The following is a 19,602-nucleotide window of genomic DNA, read 5'->3' as shown; positions in this document are numbered from 1 at the left end:
GTTAAGCTTTAAAAAGACTGAAAAATTCTTATGTGTTCAGTTAAATCCAGAAGCTCAAAATAGGTTAACCTGATTTAATGATCAGATTCATAAGTAAAATACTCCCAGTTTAATTTAGGGCCTATTTTAATATTTTTATATGTGAGACATTTTAATTGAAATCTTAGAACATAAAGCCTCACCTTTCAAAAATTTATGAATTTTAATTATAATAGGCAAGTGAGTGAAAGGAATACATAGCTTTGTAGATGTTAAAGGACATGATGTCAAGGGAACTCGAAGTCCAGCTTCTGCCTTCTGGTCATCTACTTCTACTTTCCCCAGTAAGGCTTACTGTGGTGGTTCTCAAAGTGTGATCCAGGGACCAGCAGCATCAGTACCAGTAGGGAACTTGTTAAAAAATGCAAATTCCTGGGTCCCACTCTAGACCTACCGAATCAGAAACTCCGCAATTTGCTTTTAACAAGCCTCCCAGGTGATTCTGATGCAGCCTGAAGTTTGAGAATTACTGGCTTAAATTTGAAGAATGCTTTGAATACTAAAGTTCTTTCCCTTTCTACCAGAAAGAAAACATACTTCTGAGTATCTGTGAATCTGCCCAGCCTCTTTTTAGAAAAAAATATTAACAATAATTAAGCGATTATTTAAAGTATTTTTCAGATAAAACAACCAGAGTGTTTACATACCATACAGGGTAGCCAAATTATAATTGACAGACTTTTTATAAGAACAAGAATTATTTTGAAGGTTCACAACCTTGAATAAATTGAACAAGCTAAGGCAAACCTGAGTCCTGTTGACTACCTTGGAATTTGAAGCATCATGATCAAACTTCTTTCGAGGAGGAAGCGGAGGAGGAATCAGCAGCTGCTCTTCACTTAGTTTATGTAAACTGCCACATGAACTGAAGAAAGACTCTGGGGGGTAAGAAAGATTAGTTTCACCACAATTCACAGTGCAATCATAAGGCAAGACTTTATCTCAATCTGTGATCACCTCTGCTATAGTAAATGTCAAACTGTACTGTACTCAACTGTCGGTTGACCTATACTCTGCACTAAACCATAAGCTTCTTGAGGGCAGGGCGTATCCATTTCTGTATCCCTAAGCACTAGCACAGTAGTAGTGCTTGGCATCTGGGAGATACTACAGCTACATGAAAACATACAATCTAAGTAAGATTAATAATGAGATTCTGTTCCCTGAAAAACCTTTTTAAATCTAAAACACACAAAACAAACATATTTGTATAAACTGTGGTAACTTCCAGAGAAAGATCATACATAATCAGAGACCTTGTGTTTTTGAAGCAGTGAGTATCAGATACATTTCTACAAAGATAATAAAACCTCCAAATAGGAGACCAAAAGGTAGGGTTGTATCAAATAACCCTTTCTCTTTGCAAATTTCTCAGTGATAAAGGACATGTTATATAACCACATTAAAGAGAATTTACAAAATAATAAAGCATTCAGGGGAAAATTCTATGCCAAAGACATAGAATAAGAACTATTTCATTTATTTTTTTTCATATGATAAAAAAAATACCTGTAGTTATGGACCAACTCTGTTTGTTGACCAAGACTTGTCATAAAAGCAGTGACCATGTCTTGTTGATCATTATATTAAGATTGGGTTCACAGGAACTAGTTGGGAAAATTGATGAGTTTAGTTTTAAACACACTGAGTGTGAACTCCTTATGTGATATCCAATGAAAGATGGCAATCTCATTACTCCATGTAAAAAACTGCTGTCCCGATCTTGCGATTCTGCAGTCACCTCATGGGTCCTGTTGGCTCAGGGTGTCAAAAGTAGAAAAAGCATGCCTATGGGGTGTTGGCAGATGGTGTGGGAGGTTAGGCAGAGCACTATCTGCTGTAGATATATTCCTTTTGCCTGACCAGCATCTTATGCCCTGTCTTTGGGAGCAAACTATTCTTGGTGATAGTGAATCGATCCCATGCGGTTTAGTTGGCCAGTTTGGCCCAGTGCACCCCAACTCCAATCAGAGAAATACCAAGTGTTGGTGAGGATGTGGAGAGAAGGGAACCCTCATGCACTATTGGTGGGAATGTAAATTGGTGCACCCACTGTAGAAAACAATATGAAGGCTCCTCAAAAAAGAAAAAGAGAAATACCATATGATCTTGTAATTCCACTACTATTTACCCAAAGAAAACTAAAACACTAATTTAAAAAGATATATGCACCCCTATGTTCACTGCAGCATTATTTACAATAGTCGAGAGATGGAAGCAACCAAGTGTTCACCAACAGATGAATGGATAAAGAAGATAATATGGTGTTTGCATGCATGTGCGCGCACACACAGGAATACTGCTCAGCCACAAAAAAGAATGAAATCTTGTCATTTGCAACAATATGGATGGACCTAGAAGGTATTAGGCTAAGTGGTGTAAGTCAGACAAAGAAAGACAAATACCATACGATTTCACTTATATGTGAATTCTGAAGAACAAAACAAAACAAAAACAGACTCATAAATACAGAGAACAAACTGGTGGCTGCCAGAGCGGAGGAGGATAAGGGGATGGGCAAAATAGGTGAAGGGGACTAAGAGGCACAAACTTCTAGTTATAAAATAAGTCAGAGAAATAAAAAGTACAGCATAGGGAATATAGTCAATAATATTGTAATACTATACGGTGACACAGAGTGACTACACTTGTGGTGAACTCCGAGTAATGGAGAGAATTGTCAAATCACTATGTTGTACATCTGAAACTAATATAACATTGTATGTCAACTATACTTCAATAATAAATACTTAAAAAAAACCCATTTTTTTTAAAAAAGTAAGCTCTATGCCCAACATGGGGTTTGAACTCATGACCCTATGATCAAGAGTCACATGCTCTACTCACTGAGCCAGTGAGGCACCCCAGTAATAAATACTTTTTAAAAAGTAAAAAAGAAAAAAAAGAGGTGGGCATGGGACTCACTTCTCACCTTCTTAACATGAGATCAGATTTTTATCTACCTTCCCTTCATGCATGCAGCCCTGTGTTTTGCTTCAGGGCAAGCTGACCTTATCCCATAGCTCCAAGGATGGGGCCTGATTAGACCAAGTCAATCAGTGTAATCCATTCCTTCAGCCAGAGTGACTGATGTAGCTGTAGGCATGTGAACTAGTTCAGACCAGTGAAATGTGAAAGATCTGCTAGCGGCTACCGAAAAGAAAGTTCCTTGCCTTTCTGGAAAGCACTCTGCCAGTGTGTCTCTGTACCTCTCTCTTTTCCTTCTTACCTGACAGAACAAAAAAGCACACAACCATTATTGTTCCTGCCACTCTCTTATGACCTTGAAGGAAAACAGCCTTAGGTAAAACTGATAATTTGGACAAAACATTGAAGAGGCAAAAGAAACCGGGTCTTTGATAACATCATTGAGCCACTGATTCAACAAGTCTTAAAGCAGCCTTCCTCTAGACTTCCAATTATGTGAGTCAGAATGCTTTTTTACTGTTTAAGTCAGACTTAGGTGCATCTTCTCTTCCTTACTGAAATACACACTCATGGAAGCAGAAAATATCTGAATGACGGTTGAAAAGCTGTGAGAGTTTTTGAATACGGGTCTGACTCTACAGGAGACCACTTAACCACTGTTATACTTCTTTATAGCAGGCACTCAATAACCCTTGATGAACTGTGAACACAATTTTATTTTCTCTCAAGAGCACTTCCCTATATGATCAGTTTTTGTAAGCATTTTTAATAGTTTCAGTGTTCCATACTAATGAATTTAGAATAAATTACTAAGTGATTTCTGTAATGTTATTTAGATATGTAAGTTACTTCAAATTTTTTGACATCCGTCCATCCATTTTTTCAACAAATACTTATTGCATAACTGCTATAGTGTCAGGTGCTGTTCTGGGCGCTATAGCAATATAGTAGTGAACAACGACAGGCAAAAATTCATGTCCTTATGGAGCCTATATTACAGGTTGGGGACAGAGAACAGATATGATAATTAAGTAAAGTAATATGGCTATAAATTAGAAGAAATATTAGGTAGGGAAGGTGGATAGGAAGAGATAGGAGGGGAGGAATTTTAAATGGGGTGACCAGGGAAGACCTCACTCAGGTAATTATGGGCAAAAACCTGAAGGAGGCAAGAGAGTCTGCAAAGTGGCCAAAGAGGTGAAGAGCAGTCTAAGCAGAGGGAATGGCAAAAGCAGAAGTCTTGATGTGGGAATGTGTCTATTGTGTGCAGGAGGCAGAGTAGCTGGAGCAGAGTGAGTGATGGGGGAGAATGCTAGGTGATTAAGTCTGACATATCAAAAGAGGCTAAAATGCATAGAACCTTCTGGGCCCTTTAAAAGAACTTTGGCTTTTATTTTGAGATAGCCACTGGAGGGCTTCAAGCACAGGTGAGACAAGTCTAACCTACATTCTTTTTTTTGGTCTGACCTACATTCTAAAAGAACCTGGCTGCTATACTGAAAACAGACTATGGGGAAGATGGGAAGTTAGAATGCCACTATAATAAACCAGGTAAGAGATTATGGTGGCTTGGATCAGCAAAAGAGATGGTGAGAAATAGATTCTGGATATATTTTGAGGGTAAACAAGATTTGTTGATGAAACATATTTGAAGTATGAGAAAAAGAGAGAAGTAAAAGATAACTGTAATATTTTTAGCCCAAGCAATTAGATGCAGTTTAGAACTCGGATAAGGAGGCAGTGGGAAGAACATCTTTGGAGGGAATGAAAACAAGCTCAGTTTTGGAGAAGTCTGAGATTCCTATTAAGTATGTAAATGGAGATGTCAAATAGGTTACTGAGTATATGGGTCAAAAGGTCAAGAGAGAGGTTCTAGGTAGAGAAAAAAATTGGGGAATTATCATTATACAGATGATATAAGACTGAATGGGCCAACCAAGTGAGTGAGAAGAAGTCTAGGGACTGAATCTTGTGGTCTTCCAATCTTTATAGGCTGGGGATATGAAGAGAAACAAGCAGAGAGACTAGGGAGCTGAAAGTATAGTTAGAAAAACCAAGAGAGTGGAATGAACAATGTGATCTTCACATATGTGACTTCTTCCCAAAACTGATATTTTGTATAAATGAAGACAGAAACTTGGTCTTTTTTGTTTGCCACTGAATCTACAGTACCTAGCAGGGTAACTGGTACAAAGTAAGTATTCAATTTCCTATTGAATTAAGACCAAAGGGTGTGAATATTTTTATGGTTTGACATGTTGTTTACAGATTTCTTTCCAAAAGGGTCATACTAATATACCAATTCACAAGGGATAAGTAATGTATGAGAGTATCTTTTAACATAGGCTTGCTCATACTTTGATGTGAACAGTCTATTCATGTCCATTGTTAATGAAGTCTTGCTGTTTTTTCCCATTGTATGTGAGCACTTTTCATACATACTATGTTCTTTCTTTCAGGATTTGTTTTAGGAGAGTCAGAATTTTATGCAGTTATTCTCAACATTTTCCATTAAATTTCAAAATGAAATTTTCCTTATCATATGAAAAATGTATTTTACTGCCATCCAAAATAATGTCTAGAACTGCTGATTCTAAAATCACTTGGTGTTATGGGTTGAATTGTGTCTCCCCGAGAGATATGCTAAAGTGCTAACCCCCAGTACCTGTCAACGTGACCTTATTTAGAAACAGGGTCTTTACAGATATGTAATCAAGTTAGGACGAAAGTGGGCTCTAATTCAGTATGACTGAGGTCTTTAGAAGGAGAGGAGAAGGGACAAAGAAACATGCAGGGAGAAGATGACCATCTGACAACAGAGGTAGAGACTGAGATGATGTACCCATAAACCAAAGGAGGCCAAAGATTGTCAGCAAAGGCCAGAAGCTAGAAGAGGCAAAGAAAGATTCTCTCTTACATGTTTCAGAAGGAGCAAGGCCCTGCCAACCCCTTGATTTGGAGACTTAGAGCCTCCAGAACTGTGCTGTGGTACTTTGTTAGAGCAGCACTAGAAGAAACTAATATACATAGTCAAAACATCACCACAGAACAACAAGGAGAGTAAGAAACAAACTTCAATGAAGACGGGAAACATCTGAACCCTGAAGTTTCAACACATGAAGGTGGACTACAATGTATATGAAGAGACAAATGGAGAAGATGAAACCCAAATGTCTACAGTTAATGATACTGACAAACAGCACTTAATGTGCCTCCACAGAATGAAAGGAGGGATCAGGAGTTAAAGGCACTTGGTATAATGAAACACATGGGCATTCAAAACAGAAGACTTGATTAAATCTAAATAAGGAGCAATTAAAACTCTGTGGGAGACTGGGGGTTTTATTTTCTGGTGAATCTAAACATCAGACTGGGGCCAGTAGACCGTGCTGAAAACACAGATTTTCATACTAAATGTTCAGATCACCCAGGCAGAAGATTCTAAGATCTTTCTTTGGAAAAATTAAACAGTTCTACAAAGGAGGCCTCATAGATTCTGATGTTTGGGGATTTCCTAAATAAAAAAAAAACTTCTCATCACTCTATAACTCTAGAGGGAAACCTACATGTCAACGAGCTCTGCCCATGGATACAGAATTCCCCATCAGTTTATACTGCCTCACTCTAAAATATGGAAAGCTAAGGATACCAGACAAGAAAGGAAAGACGGAAAGACTCCAATGTGAAAGACAATAGACTAAACTAACAGATGCAACTCAGAAAGGAAATAAAACCAGAAACAATTTTTTTCAAAAACACTATAATCACTATAATATCCTATGGGAGATAAGAGGGTGAATCCATGAAACCAGAATAATAGGGTGACATAAAATTGGCATGAACAGAGGAAACTAGAAAGAATTTTTTGGGAATTCAAAATCATGATAGATTAAAAAAAGAGTTGGAAGATGAAGTGAGGAAATCTTGCAGAAAACAGAACAAGAAAACAAAGAGATGGACAATAAGAGATAAAAGACAAGAAAACTGGAGGCTCAATCTAGGATATACGATATAGAAAAGGAACTCAGAAAGCAAGTCAGAGAACATGTTTGGAAGGAAATTATTAACAAAACCATATAAGGAACATTTTCCAGAAATCAAAGACATGAATCTCTAAATTTAAAGGGCTTAATAAGTAGACAGCAAAATGAAAGGGAAAAATGACTCATATTAAAGCAGATCATTGTGAATGTACAGATCATCAGGAATAAAGAGAAGATTCTAAAACTTTCTTGGATATACTGTGGCAGAGACTTCTAACTGTCCCCCAGTGTACCTTCCTTTTTCTTCCTTTAAGTAATAGGATCCCATGTATTCTGGCAAGACAAGTTTGCCTATCTACAGACAACATTTCGCAGCCCCCTTCGTAGCTCAGTTTTGACCAATGGAATGAGAGTAGGAGTAATGCGAGCAACTCCCAGATCATGTTTTTCTTTTCTTTTTTAAAAAGATTTTAATTTATTTGAGAGAAAAAGAGAGAGAAAGAGAGCACGAGCAGGGGGAGGGTCAGAGAGAGAGAGGGAGAAGACGACTCCCCCCGTGCCGAGCAGGGAGCCTGACGGGCTCGATCCCAGGACCCTGAGATAAAGACCTGAGTCGAAGGCAGCACCCAACCAACTGAGCCACCCAGGTGCCCCGCAGATCATGTTTTTCTAACAAAACCTACTGACCTCACCTTCCTGCTGGCTGGAAAATGGTAACAACTGAAGGAGCTGCTCAAAACTCAGAGTGGAAGCCCCATTTTGAGATTCCTGAATTGCCCTGCTAGCTTGTGGAACAGAGGTGTCTACTTGCTCTGGCTATTGTGAGAAATAGAGTTCTATTTCATTTAAGGTTCTGTATTTTTGGTTATAAAAAATCCTTTATAAAAAAAGGATTGAAACTAGAGGGTCATTGACAGATTTCTATTTTGTTCAGTGCCACATCTCTTGCACGTAGAATTGTGCCTGCACATATCAGACATTTAAAAACTGCATGAACAATTTATGACTGAATGACACTGGACTTCTAAACAGCAAGTATGAAAGCAAGAAGACCATAGGAAAATACCTTCAAAAATCTTAGTGAAAAGGATTTATAATTCTATACCCAGCCAAACTATTAACAATTAAATATATTAAATACATTTTCAGAAATACAAAAACTTAAAAACTTTTTATCTTTTTATCTTTTCTCGGGTAGCTACTAGAGGATGTGCCTCTACCAAAATAAGGGAGCATATCAAGAAAGAAGACAAGGAGTCCAAAAAAACAAGGATCCTACACAGGAGAGAGGTGAAGAAATTTCTAGGATGACAGCTGGGTGAGAGGCCAAGAGAGCAACCAGTCCAAAATGGAGCAGAACAAAAGGGCACCAGGAAGGAGGCTTCCAGGTTAAACAGTAAAACCAAAATGCTGACAACTGTCCTTAGTGGTCTGACCTTATGGAAAACTGCGCTAAGAAAGGGTGTGAGAAGACTGAGCAACAGATATTTGAAAAAACCAACCAACAAACAAAAACACCTAAGCATTAATGAGTTTATCATTAACTTCATGAAACAGAGGAAACATAATCACAGTATACACTACTTGACTAATAGTGAATAATATTTTCCCAAAATATGACAAGTATATTAGAATAAAGGGCAAAATTCTCATCTACTGTAATAGGAAATCAGTGTCTAAAACTAATGATTCAAAAGAGAAAAATATGAAAACACCATTTAAAAATGTGAAAGTGTCACTGGAGAACAAGAAAAGACATGGGGAGACATGGGGTAGGGAACTGCTATCAATTTCATTTTCAGTGTTTAGCACTATTAGCCTTTTAAACTGTATGCATATATCACTTTGATAAAAATTTAAATATTAAAACATAGAATTATAAACATTTAGAAGACTAACCTTACTTTTCTCATGAGACAGGAACTCTCTTGCTACTACCTAAATTATATACATTTTAATATGATTGAAGCAGAAGTCCTCCAGATTGGGGGAATTATTCCTGAAGCTACTCTGTACCTTTCTGGGTGGTGGTGATGGTTGTTGTTTTAAAGATTTAATTATTTGAGAGAGAGAGAGAGAGAGAGAGAGCAAGCAAGAGAGAGCACAAGCCGGGGGGTGGGAGGGAAAAGGCAGAGAGAGAAGCAGACTCCCTGCTGAGCAGGGAGCCTGACACATGGGGCTTGATCCCTGGACCCTGAGATCATGACCCATGCAGAAGGCAGGCGCTTAACAGACTGAGCCAGGCATCCCTGGGTTGTTTTAAACAAATGACCATAGAAAGAATGGTAACAGCATTTACATTATGAAGTAACTGAGAATGGCAGAATAGTGTTTTGTGAAGATCATGTGAAGAAACAAGTGATCAAGGGCTAGTCTGGGAACCTGATAAACATTTAAGTATATAATCCACATAGGAAAATGAGTTGGGATGGGAAAGAGGAGAGGCAACTGATATGAAATCACTTTCATTCTGTGCCAACCAATATGTGTGGTGCTCTACATCGTTATCTCATTTGATCCTTAACAGGGTTGAAGATGCTAAGTAATTTGTTCAAGATCACACAGCTCCTAGACCACAGATAAGTTGTAAAATGATGAAAACTATAGTAAAGTTTAAATAGTACCCAGTTGTGAGCAAATAACTAAATTTATAAGAATTTCATTCATTTTTAAAAAAAATTTTTAATGGTGCTAAAACCCAAATATATACAATTTTTTTTTAAGATTTTATTTGACAGATAGAGACATAGCAAAAGAGGGAACACAAGCAGGGGGAGTGGGAGAGGGAGAAGCAGGCTTCCCGCAGAGCAGGCAGCCCGATGCGGGGCATCATGACCTGAGCCGAAGGCAGACGCTGCATGACTGAGCCACCCAGGCGCCCCTCATATACAAATTTAATCAACTTGATTAATTTCATTATCATTAATCAACTCAAATTCTTACTTACTTGAGTGTGGCAAGAGGACTGGAGCAAAGATGCTATTGCTGCCTATTGGAATGAGAAAAATCAATTTGAAAAGAAAGGTAGTATGCATGGTTTTATTTTAAAAATATTTTTGCATAAAGTAACAAATGTAGTAACACAGAGAGTACAGAATTTTATCGTCCTCTAGTGACATGTTAGTTTTAAAAGAAATGAACTGGAAAGTTAGCTTTGTAGCTGGAATTTCTTTCCTTTCTTAGCATAAGTAGTTCCCTCTCTATCACAGTCACTTTTTAAATCTCCTTCACAAAACTTAATCTGCTTGTTGTCTTACTCTCTGTTGCTCCCTTAAGAGCAGTAGCATGAGGCCCAAAAGGTACTCAATAAATCTTCGTTTAATGAATAAATTAGAAAATAAGATGCATAAACAACGCACAAATGATGCTTTAATCCCTTGTGTTAATCATTATTTTCACATTTAAATGCCACTTTCCACACTAATATAGTTCCCTAATTAAAAAGAGAAGAATTATCTGAAACATAAGATTCCTTTTTTACCAAATGGTTTACATCAAATACATACCACAGGAACTGTTGAGATCCACATCTAAAAACACACTAAGGTCTGAAGAAGCAGATACTGGTGGAGTAGATGGTGTATTTGGAGAGGTTGGTGCTGACACAGTTGATTCAAGATCAGTTTCAGCAATCCGACTAAAGCTCATTTTACATGGTTCTCTTTCTAATGGCGTTGGATGACCTCGTAAAGTGCCTGAGGTAGAGCCATGTCGGCCTGTATTAGGCCGTATTCCAGGAGATTTTAAAGAGAAAGTTGATTTCCTAGGCTAGGAAAAGCAAACATAACTACCATTACTAATTTGCATGGACTTTATTTTTATTGCTTAATGCTACCTATTAATTCTTAGCATATAGTTAAGAGAGTACAATAAAATCCCAATCTGCAAACAGCCTGTAACATTCTAGTAGAACACTTTGGGATTTGATTGGCTTAATTTTAAGATGGACTTGAATACAAGTAAACCTCTTTTCATACTGCAGAAATAAAATTCTTGAAAATCTGTGTGAAAACTTGTTCCTCTCCAAACACTTGAACCTAATCTTCTTCAAATCATTGGTATCAATTTTACATGTATTTGCTGTGGACATAAGATACACAACATATTATGTTAGGTGCATCAAGAAAAACAAAAGACCTTTTTTTTTCCTTCCTAACAGTAAATGACCAACCTCCACAATGGTACTTTCAAGTTTTTGGAGAAAACTGCTATTGTCTCCCACCCTCCACCTCCACACCCCCTTTTAAACTCTCACAGTGGTAACCTAATGAAAAAGCATGGAACTCAGATTCAGATAACTTGAGGTAAAATCTCCAGTGTGCTGATATCTAGCTTTGCAGCCAAGAAGAGTTATTTAACAACTTTGAGCCTCAGTTTTCTTTGTAAAGTGAGAGTATGATCTATATCATATAATTGTTGTAGAGATGAGATAACATCTTGCTGCTTGGCTCAAAGTAGTTTTTTTTTTTTTTTTAAGATTTTATTTATTTGACAGAGAGAGAGAGAGACAGCTAGAGAGGGAACACAAGCAGGGGGAGTGGGAGAGGGAGAAGCAGGCTCCTGGCTGTGCAGGGAGCCTGACGTGGGGCTCGATCCCAGGACCCTGGGATTATGACCTGAACCGAAGGCAGACGCTTAATGACTGAGCCACCCAGGCTCCCCAAAGCAGGTGTGTTATAAGTGTTTTTAACTCCTCCCACATCTTGCTTTCTGTCCAACTACTTAGAACTGGTCTTCCCCTACTTCTGATGCCACTGCAAACCCAAGAATAACTCGAGAACTGCAGCAGCAAATTTTAGCGTGAAGTTCATTCCAGTGGCGACCACGGACTATGGTGCTCTAATGACAGGAGTCATGGTCAGGCCAGAAGAACCATGATACACCTGCCCATTCCTTTTTCCTGGTCTTTTCATTTCCTGGTCATTTACAGCTCTCACTTTCTCACAACTTTCCCCCTTATACTAGGAAGGCTTAAAAACTGACAGATAAAGAAGTCCTACAAAGATAAAAGATAAACCAGATTTTATCAAAAGGCTAATAATAACATTGCCTCCCACAGTATTTATCACTTTAGAAACAGAATAGTACTGCAAAACAAAGGACTGAAAAATAGCCAATCAAATAAATCAGAATTTTAATGGTAATATGTTACTAAACACTGAAGATAATATTGTTTTAAAAAACAATTTTTCCTAAATTGTAATGAACTTACAAATCGAGGTGGCTGTTTGCAGTTTCGGGGTTCAATTTCTAGTGACTTGTTGAACAAATAATCTGTAAACTCCTTTTCAGAAGCACTTCCCATGGGGTTAAGGTTTTCAAAGAACCTCTGGAATTAGACAAATCTCCGTAAGTACATGTTTTAGATCTTATGGGAACATGTATTTCAGCAGTTTAAAATAAAAAAAATATATATCAATAAATTAAGGGATTGTAATGTCTGAGAGTTCACAAGAACTGCTGATTCTAATCTCTCTACTTTCAAATAAAGTTGTACAATTTCTACAGGAGTTGTATATTCTAGTCTTCATTTTCTATTAAGAAGATGGACAGATTTTCATTTATTACCATCTTAATGGCTCAGTATCCCTCAGTTAACATTTTTCCTACTCATTTTAACAAGATGATTATCACCAGTAAGCTATCAAAAGTGTTTAGAACAGAATTATAGTTATAATTCACAGTGAGACTTTTTTTTTAAAGATTTTATTTTTAAGTAATCTCTACACCCAATGTGGGGCTCGAACTTACAACCCCGAGATCGAGAGTCACATGCTCCATCAACTGAACCAGCCAGGTATCCCACAATGACACTTTTGATAATCAGAAAAAAACCAGAGATAAGATGGATTAAGTTCTATTCAAAAGTAATTTCAAGAACAATTATAAACTTATCTGTGCTAACCTCTAGTAAAATAACCTTTCTGTCTTTATGGAAAAAAAATTTTCTAAGCTCATATTTAAGTTTTTAGATAGAAAATTTAGATGATTTAGCAAAGGGTAAAAAGAAATATAAATAGTAATCTCACCAACCAGAGATCTGTTAACATTTTACTCTTAGAATATTGTTCCAATGTTTTTACTGTGTGAATATATGCATATATATGTATCTTCATTTTTGTTTTTTTTCAATTTTGTAACATTATTTTTAACTTTTGTTTATAACTCAATATTTTTCTGTGTGGTTTACTTATTTTATAAATACAAACTTTAGCTCTACAGTCTTTAATCATATGGATGTTCCAGAATTTATTTCACCAATCTCTACATTGGCAGTTTTCCACAGCAGTGCTTTCTAATTCTTTGTATTACAATAAGAATAATTATTATTAACTCCCCGTGCATAAATTTTTCTATACATTTATGATTATTTCCTCAGAAAAATCCCTTAGAAGCAAATTATTGGATTTAACTTTATTTAATTTTGAAGTGGTTTAAGAAGCATATATAAAAGTAAGTACTGGGTTTTTGCTTTAACAGTAGGCAAAATGAGCTTCAAAATTTCTAATATAAAATTCTCCCACTTTTCAGGCGTTCTGCCAATGTCAAGAAAATTGTATTACTCCTTTAACAATATTGAAACAGCTTGTTCTTATACTCAGGTTAGCCAAATTAAATCATATGAACCAACAGTAATTTAAAGACTTTTGTAAAGTTATAATAGCAGTATTCTTGATTTTCTCATCCTTTGCTCTATTTTTTAATACTATTTATTAACTTGGTTAACTATGGCTTGAAAGTGAATGCCCTCACACCCCCATAAAGCATCATTTAATGCTTTAAATGATGGTAGAAGGTCTAGAACAGATCATAAAAACCTATTAGAAGTTACTGAGATATGAATGTTAAAAGTACTATTTCAAATATACCCAACTATAATTTAACATGATTTCTTGTAAAATACATTATAAACCTTAATCTGAGCTTCAAGAGTGTATTTCTTTAGACCTATGAAGTTCAATATCACAGAGGGCTGGCCCCATGATGAGGGAAGAGAATGAAATATGGGACCACCAGCAGCTTGTCACCATTTTCTTTAGAGCTGTCTACATTTTCATAATGGTGTAGTTTAGGTCATTCTTTCTTAGGACTTTAGGGTATTTTGTTTTGAGCTGGGAACAAAGAATAGCTACCATCTTACAATTTAGGAGGTGGGAGTCATGGTGGCCATTTTCACATAATATGCTTGACCTGCACACTAAGCCTGAAAGTTGAGCACAATTTTTAATGTGACAGAGAACTTATTCTGATAGCTACTATATGTTCTGAATTTCAATATAACACAAAATTCATTTAACATAAACACAGTATCATCATTTACTATAATTTAGAAGGTATCGCATATTTTACAGTACCACAGAATCAATGTTATAAACTACTGCTCAAAATAGAATATCAATTGATAGAATGTTAAAAAAATGATTTTTTGCCAAGCATATATATATATATATATACACATACACACACACACATATAAAACCAACCTCTTCCCCTATTTAAACCCAATGTTCTTATGAAGAAATTAAGTACTTAATGTTACACTGGCACATGTAAAATATCTAAAATGGCTAACAACCAATGACAGTACCAGTAGTGGATTTTCTTTTTACTACATGGACATCAGAGAGTTTCATTCCATTTTGTCATTCATTTTTTGAAAGTATTACTTGAACCAGTTGTACAAAGAAGCAATACTCTCAAGAAAAAAGTACCTAATAATATATATTTTTTTAAGATTTTATTTTTAAGTAATCTCTACACCCAACATGGGGCTCAAGCTTACAACCCTGAGAACAAGAGTCATATGCTCTCCTGAGTACCTAGTAATATTCATAACTGCAGACTGTTAGCACAGAATATCTAATATTTACCACTTCTATCCAATGATTAATTATTAACTTAGTATATTATTTTTATAGTAAAGTAAGTAGCATAATGTGCGGTTATGGTATTTCTTACAGATGGCAGAGGATTTAACATGTTCTCTTTTAAAGATAAGCAAAGAAAATATTTACCCTCATTTCTGGTTCTATCCGTAAACAGTAAGGTTGATTCTGATACTGCTGAATTTCTCCCGTAATTTCAGCTACTTTCCTCCTCTTACTGAAATTGATTAAATCTTTCCCTTTCTTTTTTAAAAAATCATTATTCCCTTCTTCAGTTTTCAGAATATTTGTTAAATATATTCCTAGTAAAAAAGAGTATTTGAAGAAAAGTTATAAAATCTGTTACTTAATCAATCATTTGAAAAAACAACTGATCTAGTAAAGTTGAAAGATATCCTATAATCCAGCAATTCTACCCCTAAAATGTTGATAAGTCTCTGATAGGCTTATTAATTAATTTTACATTAGGAATTTTTTTTTAACATTTAAAGAATTTAAGATAAAAAGAAAATTAGGGTTTAGGAAAGGCTTAATTTATTCCTTAGACTAACAGCCTAAAATAAAAGGGAGGATTCATTCATAAAGTCTAAGTTATGTGTTAAATCTGTTCTAACCATTTTAGTACTTGATTATAAATATTTAATGCCAGTGATCTTAAATAACAATCAATAAATTAATTTTAAGCCAATTCTGGTGATGAGACCATAGATTTATAAATTCTGTTTTCCCAAAGCCCATAATTTGGATAGAAAAAGAATTATTCCTCACTCTGGGACAGTAAGAAAGTTTTTAGCCCCTTTTTCATATGTAATTAGGGATTCATTTAAATCAGTGGCTCTCAACTGGGGGCAATTTTGTTCCTTAGGGAATATCTGGGTTGTCTGGAAACATTTTTGGTTAACACAACCAGTGGTGTGTGTGTGTGTGTGTGTGTGTGTGTGTGTGTGTGTACAGAGGCATGCATAATTGAATGTTCAAAATTCCTATGTTGAAATCCTAATGCCCGATGTGATAGTATTAGGAGATGGGACCCTTGGGAGGTGCTTAAATCCCGAGGGTGGAGCCCTTATGAATGGAATTAGTACTCTTATAAAAGACCCCACAGAGCTCCTTACAACAACTCTATGAGATAATTATAACCTCTATTTTAAAGATAAGGAAACAGAGACTTTAAAGTTTTATTTATCAATATAATACAGCTAATAAAAGTAGATATGCTCAGATATAAAAATCAGGACAATCTGCCTTTAAAGGCTGGTCTCTTTTGGCTACAACAAATTACCTCAAAATATAAATATAAATCTATATTCAGTAACTTACCAAAAAAAGGCACACAAGGTGGATTGATTGACTTAAGTTTTACTAGGTATTTTTTAAAGTGATCTTGACTTAATTCCACAGCTTCATCCAAAATTCTCCTTTTTCTTTCCTGCAATGCCTTTAAAATATATAAATTGAGTATAATTTGTCTTTTTACAATTCAATCACATCTTATGAACACAGGGCTTGGAATTTTATAAAATTTTGCAAATATTTGAAAAATAATTTTTTAAGTTAAAGATGAGTACTATCCCTTTCTGTACTTGCCTGAAATGATTTACCTATAAATATAAAACTTAAAAACTTAGGTTTTTTCTAATATAAATTAGAGGATTAAGCAATAAAAAATTCTTCCTCAGGATCTTATTAGTTATAATTCTGATTAGCCAGAGTTTCAAATTATAGCTATAAGAGAGTAATATAATCCTAAAGCATTTGAATATTTTTCCACTGAAAGGTCTTTTGAGGCTAAAGGTAAGGTTTTGGTAAAGAGGAGAACACTGTGGGAGGGAGAGAAAAATTGAACAAAAATTTAGTAAACCAAATAAGCAGAATCATTTCTTTCATATTTCATTATTACATCTTTTGTTATAAATTAATTACTTTATTTTTAACCTGGTTAAGTATACACACACACACAAATCCACAGCACACATTGCACTTGATAGAAAACTGTCCAATGTATTTCCTTTAAGGAAAAAGCAAAGGTGATTACATCCTAACTTTTATTCAGTACTCTACAGAAGTCCTAACTAGCATGAACAAGAAAAATAAAGAAAATCAAAGAAAAATTATCAGTATTCACAGAGGATATAATTGTCTGTGGAAAAAAACAATAAATCTACAATATGGAGTGTTAATGAGAGATTTTAGCAATGTTGCTGGATATAAAACCAGTAGGCAAAGATGAACTGCATTTCTAGGTATCATCAATAAAGATCTTAAAAAAATATTCTAATATAAATCTAACAAAAGAGGTTATGAGATCATCATCAAGAAAACCATTAAACTTTATTAAATGAGTAAATAAAGGGAGAGATATACCTGTTCATGGTTTGGAAGACTCACTGTAAACCTGTCAGTTCTCTACCAACTGAAGCAATGCAATTTATAGAACCAATGCAATTCCTATCAAACTTTCAATAAATGTATGGAAGCAACTGCCTAGCCATGTGGAACAAAACATGAAATTAGACTCCAGCCTCACTCCATACCTCAAACTTATTTCCAGCTGGATTAAGGACTGAACGTGAAAGACAAAACATTAAGATAATAGAGAAAGATCGGTTAAATAAGACACCAAACAGCACAAATAACAAGACAAAACAGACACGTTTGACTACATTAAGAACTTTTGTCCATAAAAGACAGAAAAAAAGGTGAAAAGAGAAGCTTCAATCTGGGAAGAGACACTTACAACACACGTAACTGACAAAGGATTAAAATCCAGAGGGTAAGATAACTCATAGAGATTCATAAGAAAAACTCAACAATTAAAAAGACAAAAAATTTTTATAATACAAAGAACCAATAAACATTTATTTTTACTTTTTTAAAAGATTTTATTTATTTATTTGACAGAGAGAGACAGTGAGAGAGGGAACACAACAGGGGGAGTGGGAGAGGGAGAAGCAGGCTCCCCACCAAGCAGGGAGCCTGATGCGGGGCTCGATCCCAGGACCCTGGGATCATGACCTGAGCCGAAGGCAGACACTGAATGACTGAGCCACCCAGGCGCCCCAGGAACCAATAAACATTTAGAAAGAGGTTCAAACTCATTAGAAATCAGGGTTTTTGTTTTTTTAAAGATTTTATTTATTTATTTGACAGAGAGCGAGCGAGCACAATGAGGGGGAGCAGGAAAGGGGGATGCAGGCTCCCCGTTGAGCAGGGGGCCCAATAAGGGGCCCGATCCCAGAACCCTGCGATCATGACCTGAGCCAAAGGCAGACACTTAACCTACTGAGCCACCCAGGTGCCCCAGAAATCAGGGGTGGTTTATAAACCAAAACCACAAGATTGGAAAATGAAAAGAACTGACAATATCAAGTACTGGTAAGAATGTAAAATAACTAGAACTCATACATTTCTGGTGGGAGTATAAACTGGTACAATTATTTGGGAAAACAATCTGGCATTATCTAGTAAAGCTGAAGATATCCATATCCTATTATCTAGTAATTCTACTTCTAGGAAAATAACTTAGAGAAATTTGTGCACTAGGATATATGTAGAAAATGTTCATGGTACTCTTACTGATAATAGCCCCACACTGGAAGCAGTCCAAGTGGCCATTAACTAGTAAATAAATAAATTTTGGTAAGTTTATTCTTATAATATGATATAGCTATGAAAAATAATGAACTATAGCAGTAAGAAGCAACCTGGATGAATTTTAGGAAGATAATGTTAAGTGAAAAAAGTCTCTGAAGAATTATATTCATATATAATTAAGAAACGTGCAAAATGAAATAGTACATTGTTTAGAGATACAAATAAGTAAAACTATAGAAAAAAGTAGAGTAATAAGCACAAAATTCATGGTAGTTGAAGGGGAGAGGATGGAGATGGAATTGGGAGGAGTTCTTAAACTGGATACCAGGTATACAGGTGTTCTTTGTATTTTTATTCTTTTTGCCTTGTACATATTTTAAAAATATTGTTCTGCACCCAATATTTTAAGAAACCAAAACTTAACCTCTCAAAATAAACACACTACTTCAAAGTTTTCAAAATCAAAATTAAAATTATTAATCTATTAAATAGATTAATATTTGGCAATATTCAACTGTTAATACCCTTCATATATAAAAAGTTCATACAAATCAATACAATGCAAACACTCAAATAGAAAAATACACACATGAAAGCAGTCTTCCTTCCACTCCCTTCTCATCATAACCCACCGAAAGAACCAATGTTAAGAAAAGAGTATGTATCTTTTCACACTCTTTTCAATGCTCGTGCAATTCCACTAACAGGTTTAGGGTTTGTTCTGTTTTTATGTTACATAAAAAGGAAATCATATTATATTCATTATTCTGAAGTTTTTTATGGCTTTTCCCCTAAAATATCACAAATATTATTTTAAGACAATACACATAGATCCTATTCACTTTTTTTCTATAGCTGAACAATATTCTACACTATAGGTGTAGAACAGCATATTCAGTCATTCTATTCAAGGACATACAGGTTGTTTCTAGTTTTCTGCTACTACAATTAATACTGCAGAGACAACGTCTTTGTACATTAACTTTATAGTCTGGTACTTTTATTTCTGGGCCCAAGAGTATATTTATTTTAATTTTAACATATACTTTCTGTATCTTTTGAATTTTCTACAACCAACACTTAACACATACTATTGTATAATTAAAAAAAAACAATTTTAAATTTTAGAAAGACTTCTCTCCATGTTACACCTTCTTTGACTATATGGTGAT

General features: G+C 35.4%; 1 protein-coding gene across 2 annotated transcripts in view; it reads right to left on the bottom strand.

Annotated features, from left to right (window-relative positions):
• Nucleotides 1–19,602, bottom strand: part of SOS2 (SOS Ras/Rho guanine nucleotide exchange factor 2) — an 81,379-nt gene that overhangs the window by 1,794 nt on the left and 59,983 nt on the right. Inside the window, exons 17-23 of one of the 2 annotated variants that reach the window (XR_003609870.2) lie at nucleotides 16,157–16,274; nucleotides 14,966–15,138; nucleotides 12,163–12,279; nucleotides 10,457–10,718; nucleotides 9,898–9,939; nucleotides 1,549–1,827; nucleotides 833–917 (exon numbers count right to left, since the gene is read on the bottom strand). Coding sequence is in view for 1 of the 2 variants with exons in the window: in XM_028106625.2 (XP_027962426.1) it covers nucleotides 805–917; nucleotides 9,898–9,939; nucleotides 10,457–10,718; nucleotides 12,163–12,279; nucleotides 14,966–15,138; nucleotides 16,157–16,274 (825 nt within the window). In the remaining variant the exon portion in view is untranslated. Of the gene's footprint in view, nucleotides 1–804; nucleotides 918–1,548; nucleotides 1,828–9,897; nucleotides 9,940–10,456; nucleotides 10,719–12,162; nucleotides 12,280–14,965; nucleotides 15,139–16,156; nucleotides 16,275–19,602 lie in introns of those variants that run through there. The other variant, XM_028106625.2, reaches the window with a different exon arrangement.

The sequence above is a fragment of the Eumetopias jubatus genome, unplaced genomic scaffold (genome assembly GCF_037043125.1).
Source record: "Eumetopias jubatus isolate StellerSeaLion01/CBP00866 unplaced genomic scaffold, mEumJub1_p1.0 scaffold_7, whole genome shotgun sequence".
NCBI classification, from domain to species: Eukaryota; Metazoa; Chordata; class Mammalia; order Carnivora; family Otariidae; genus Eumetopias; species Eumetopias jubatus.
Note: the sequence above shows the minus strand (reverse complement) of the source record. Positions and strands in the feature narration are given on the sequence as shown.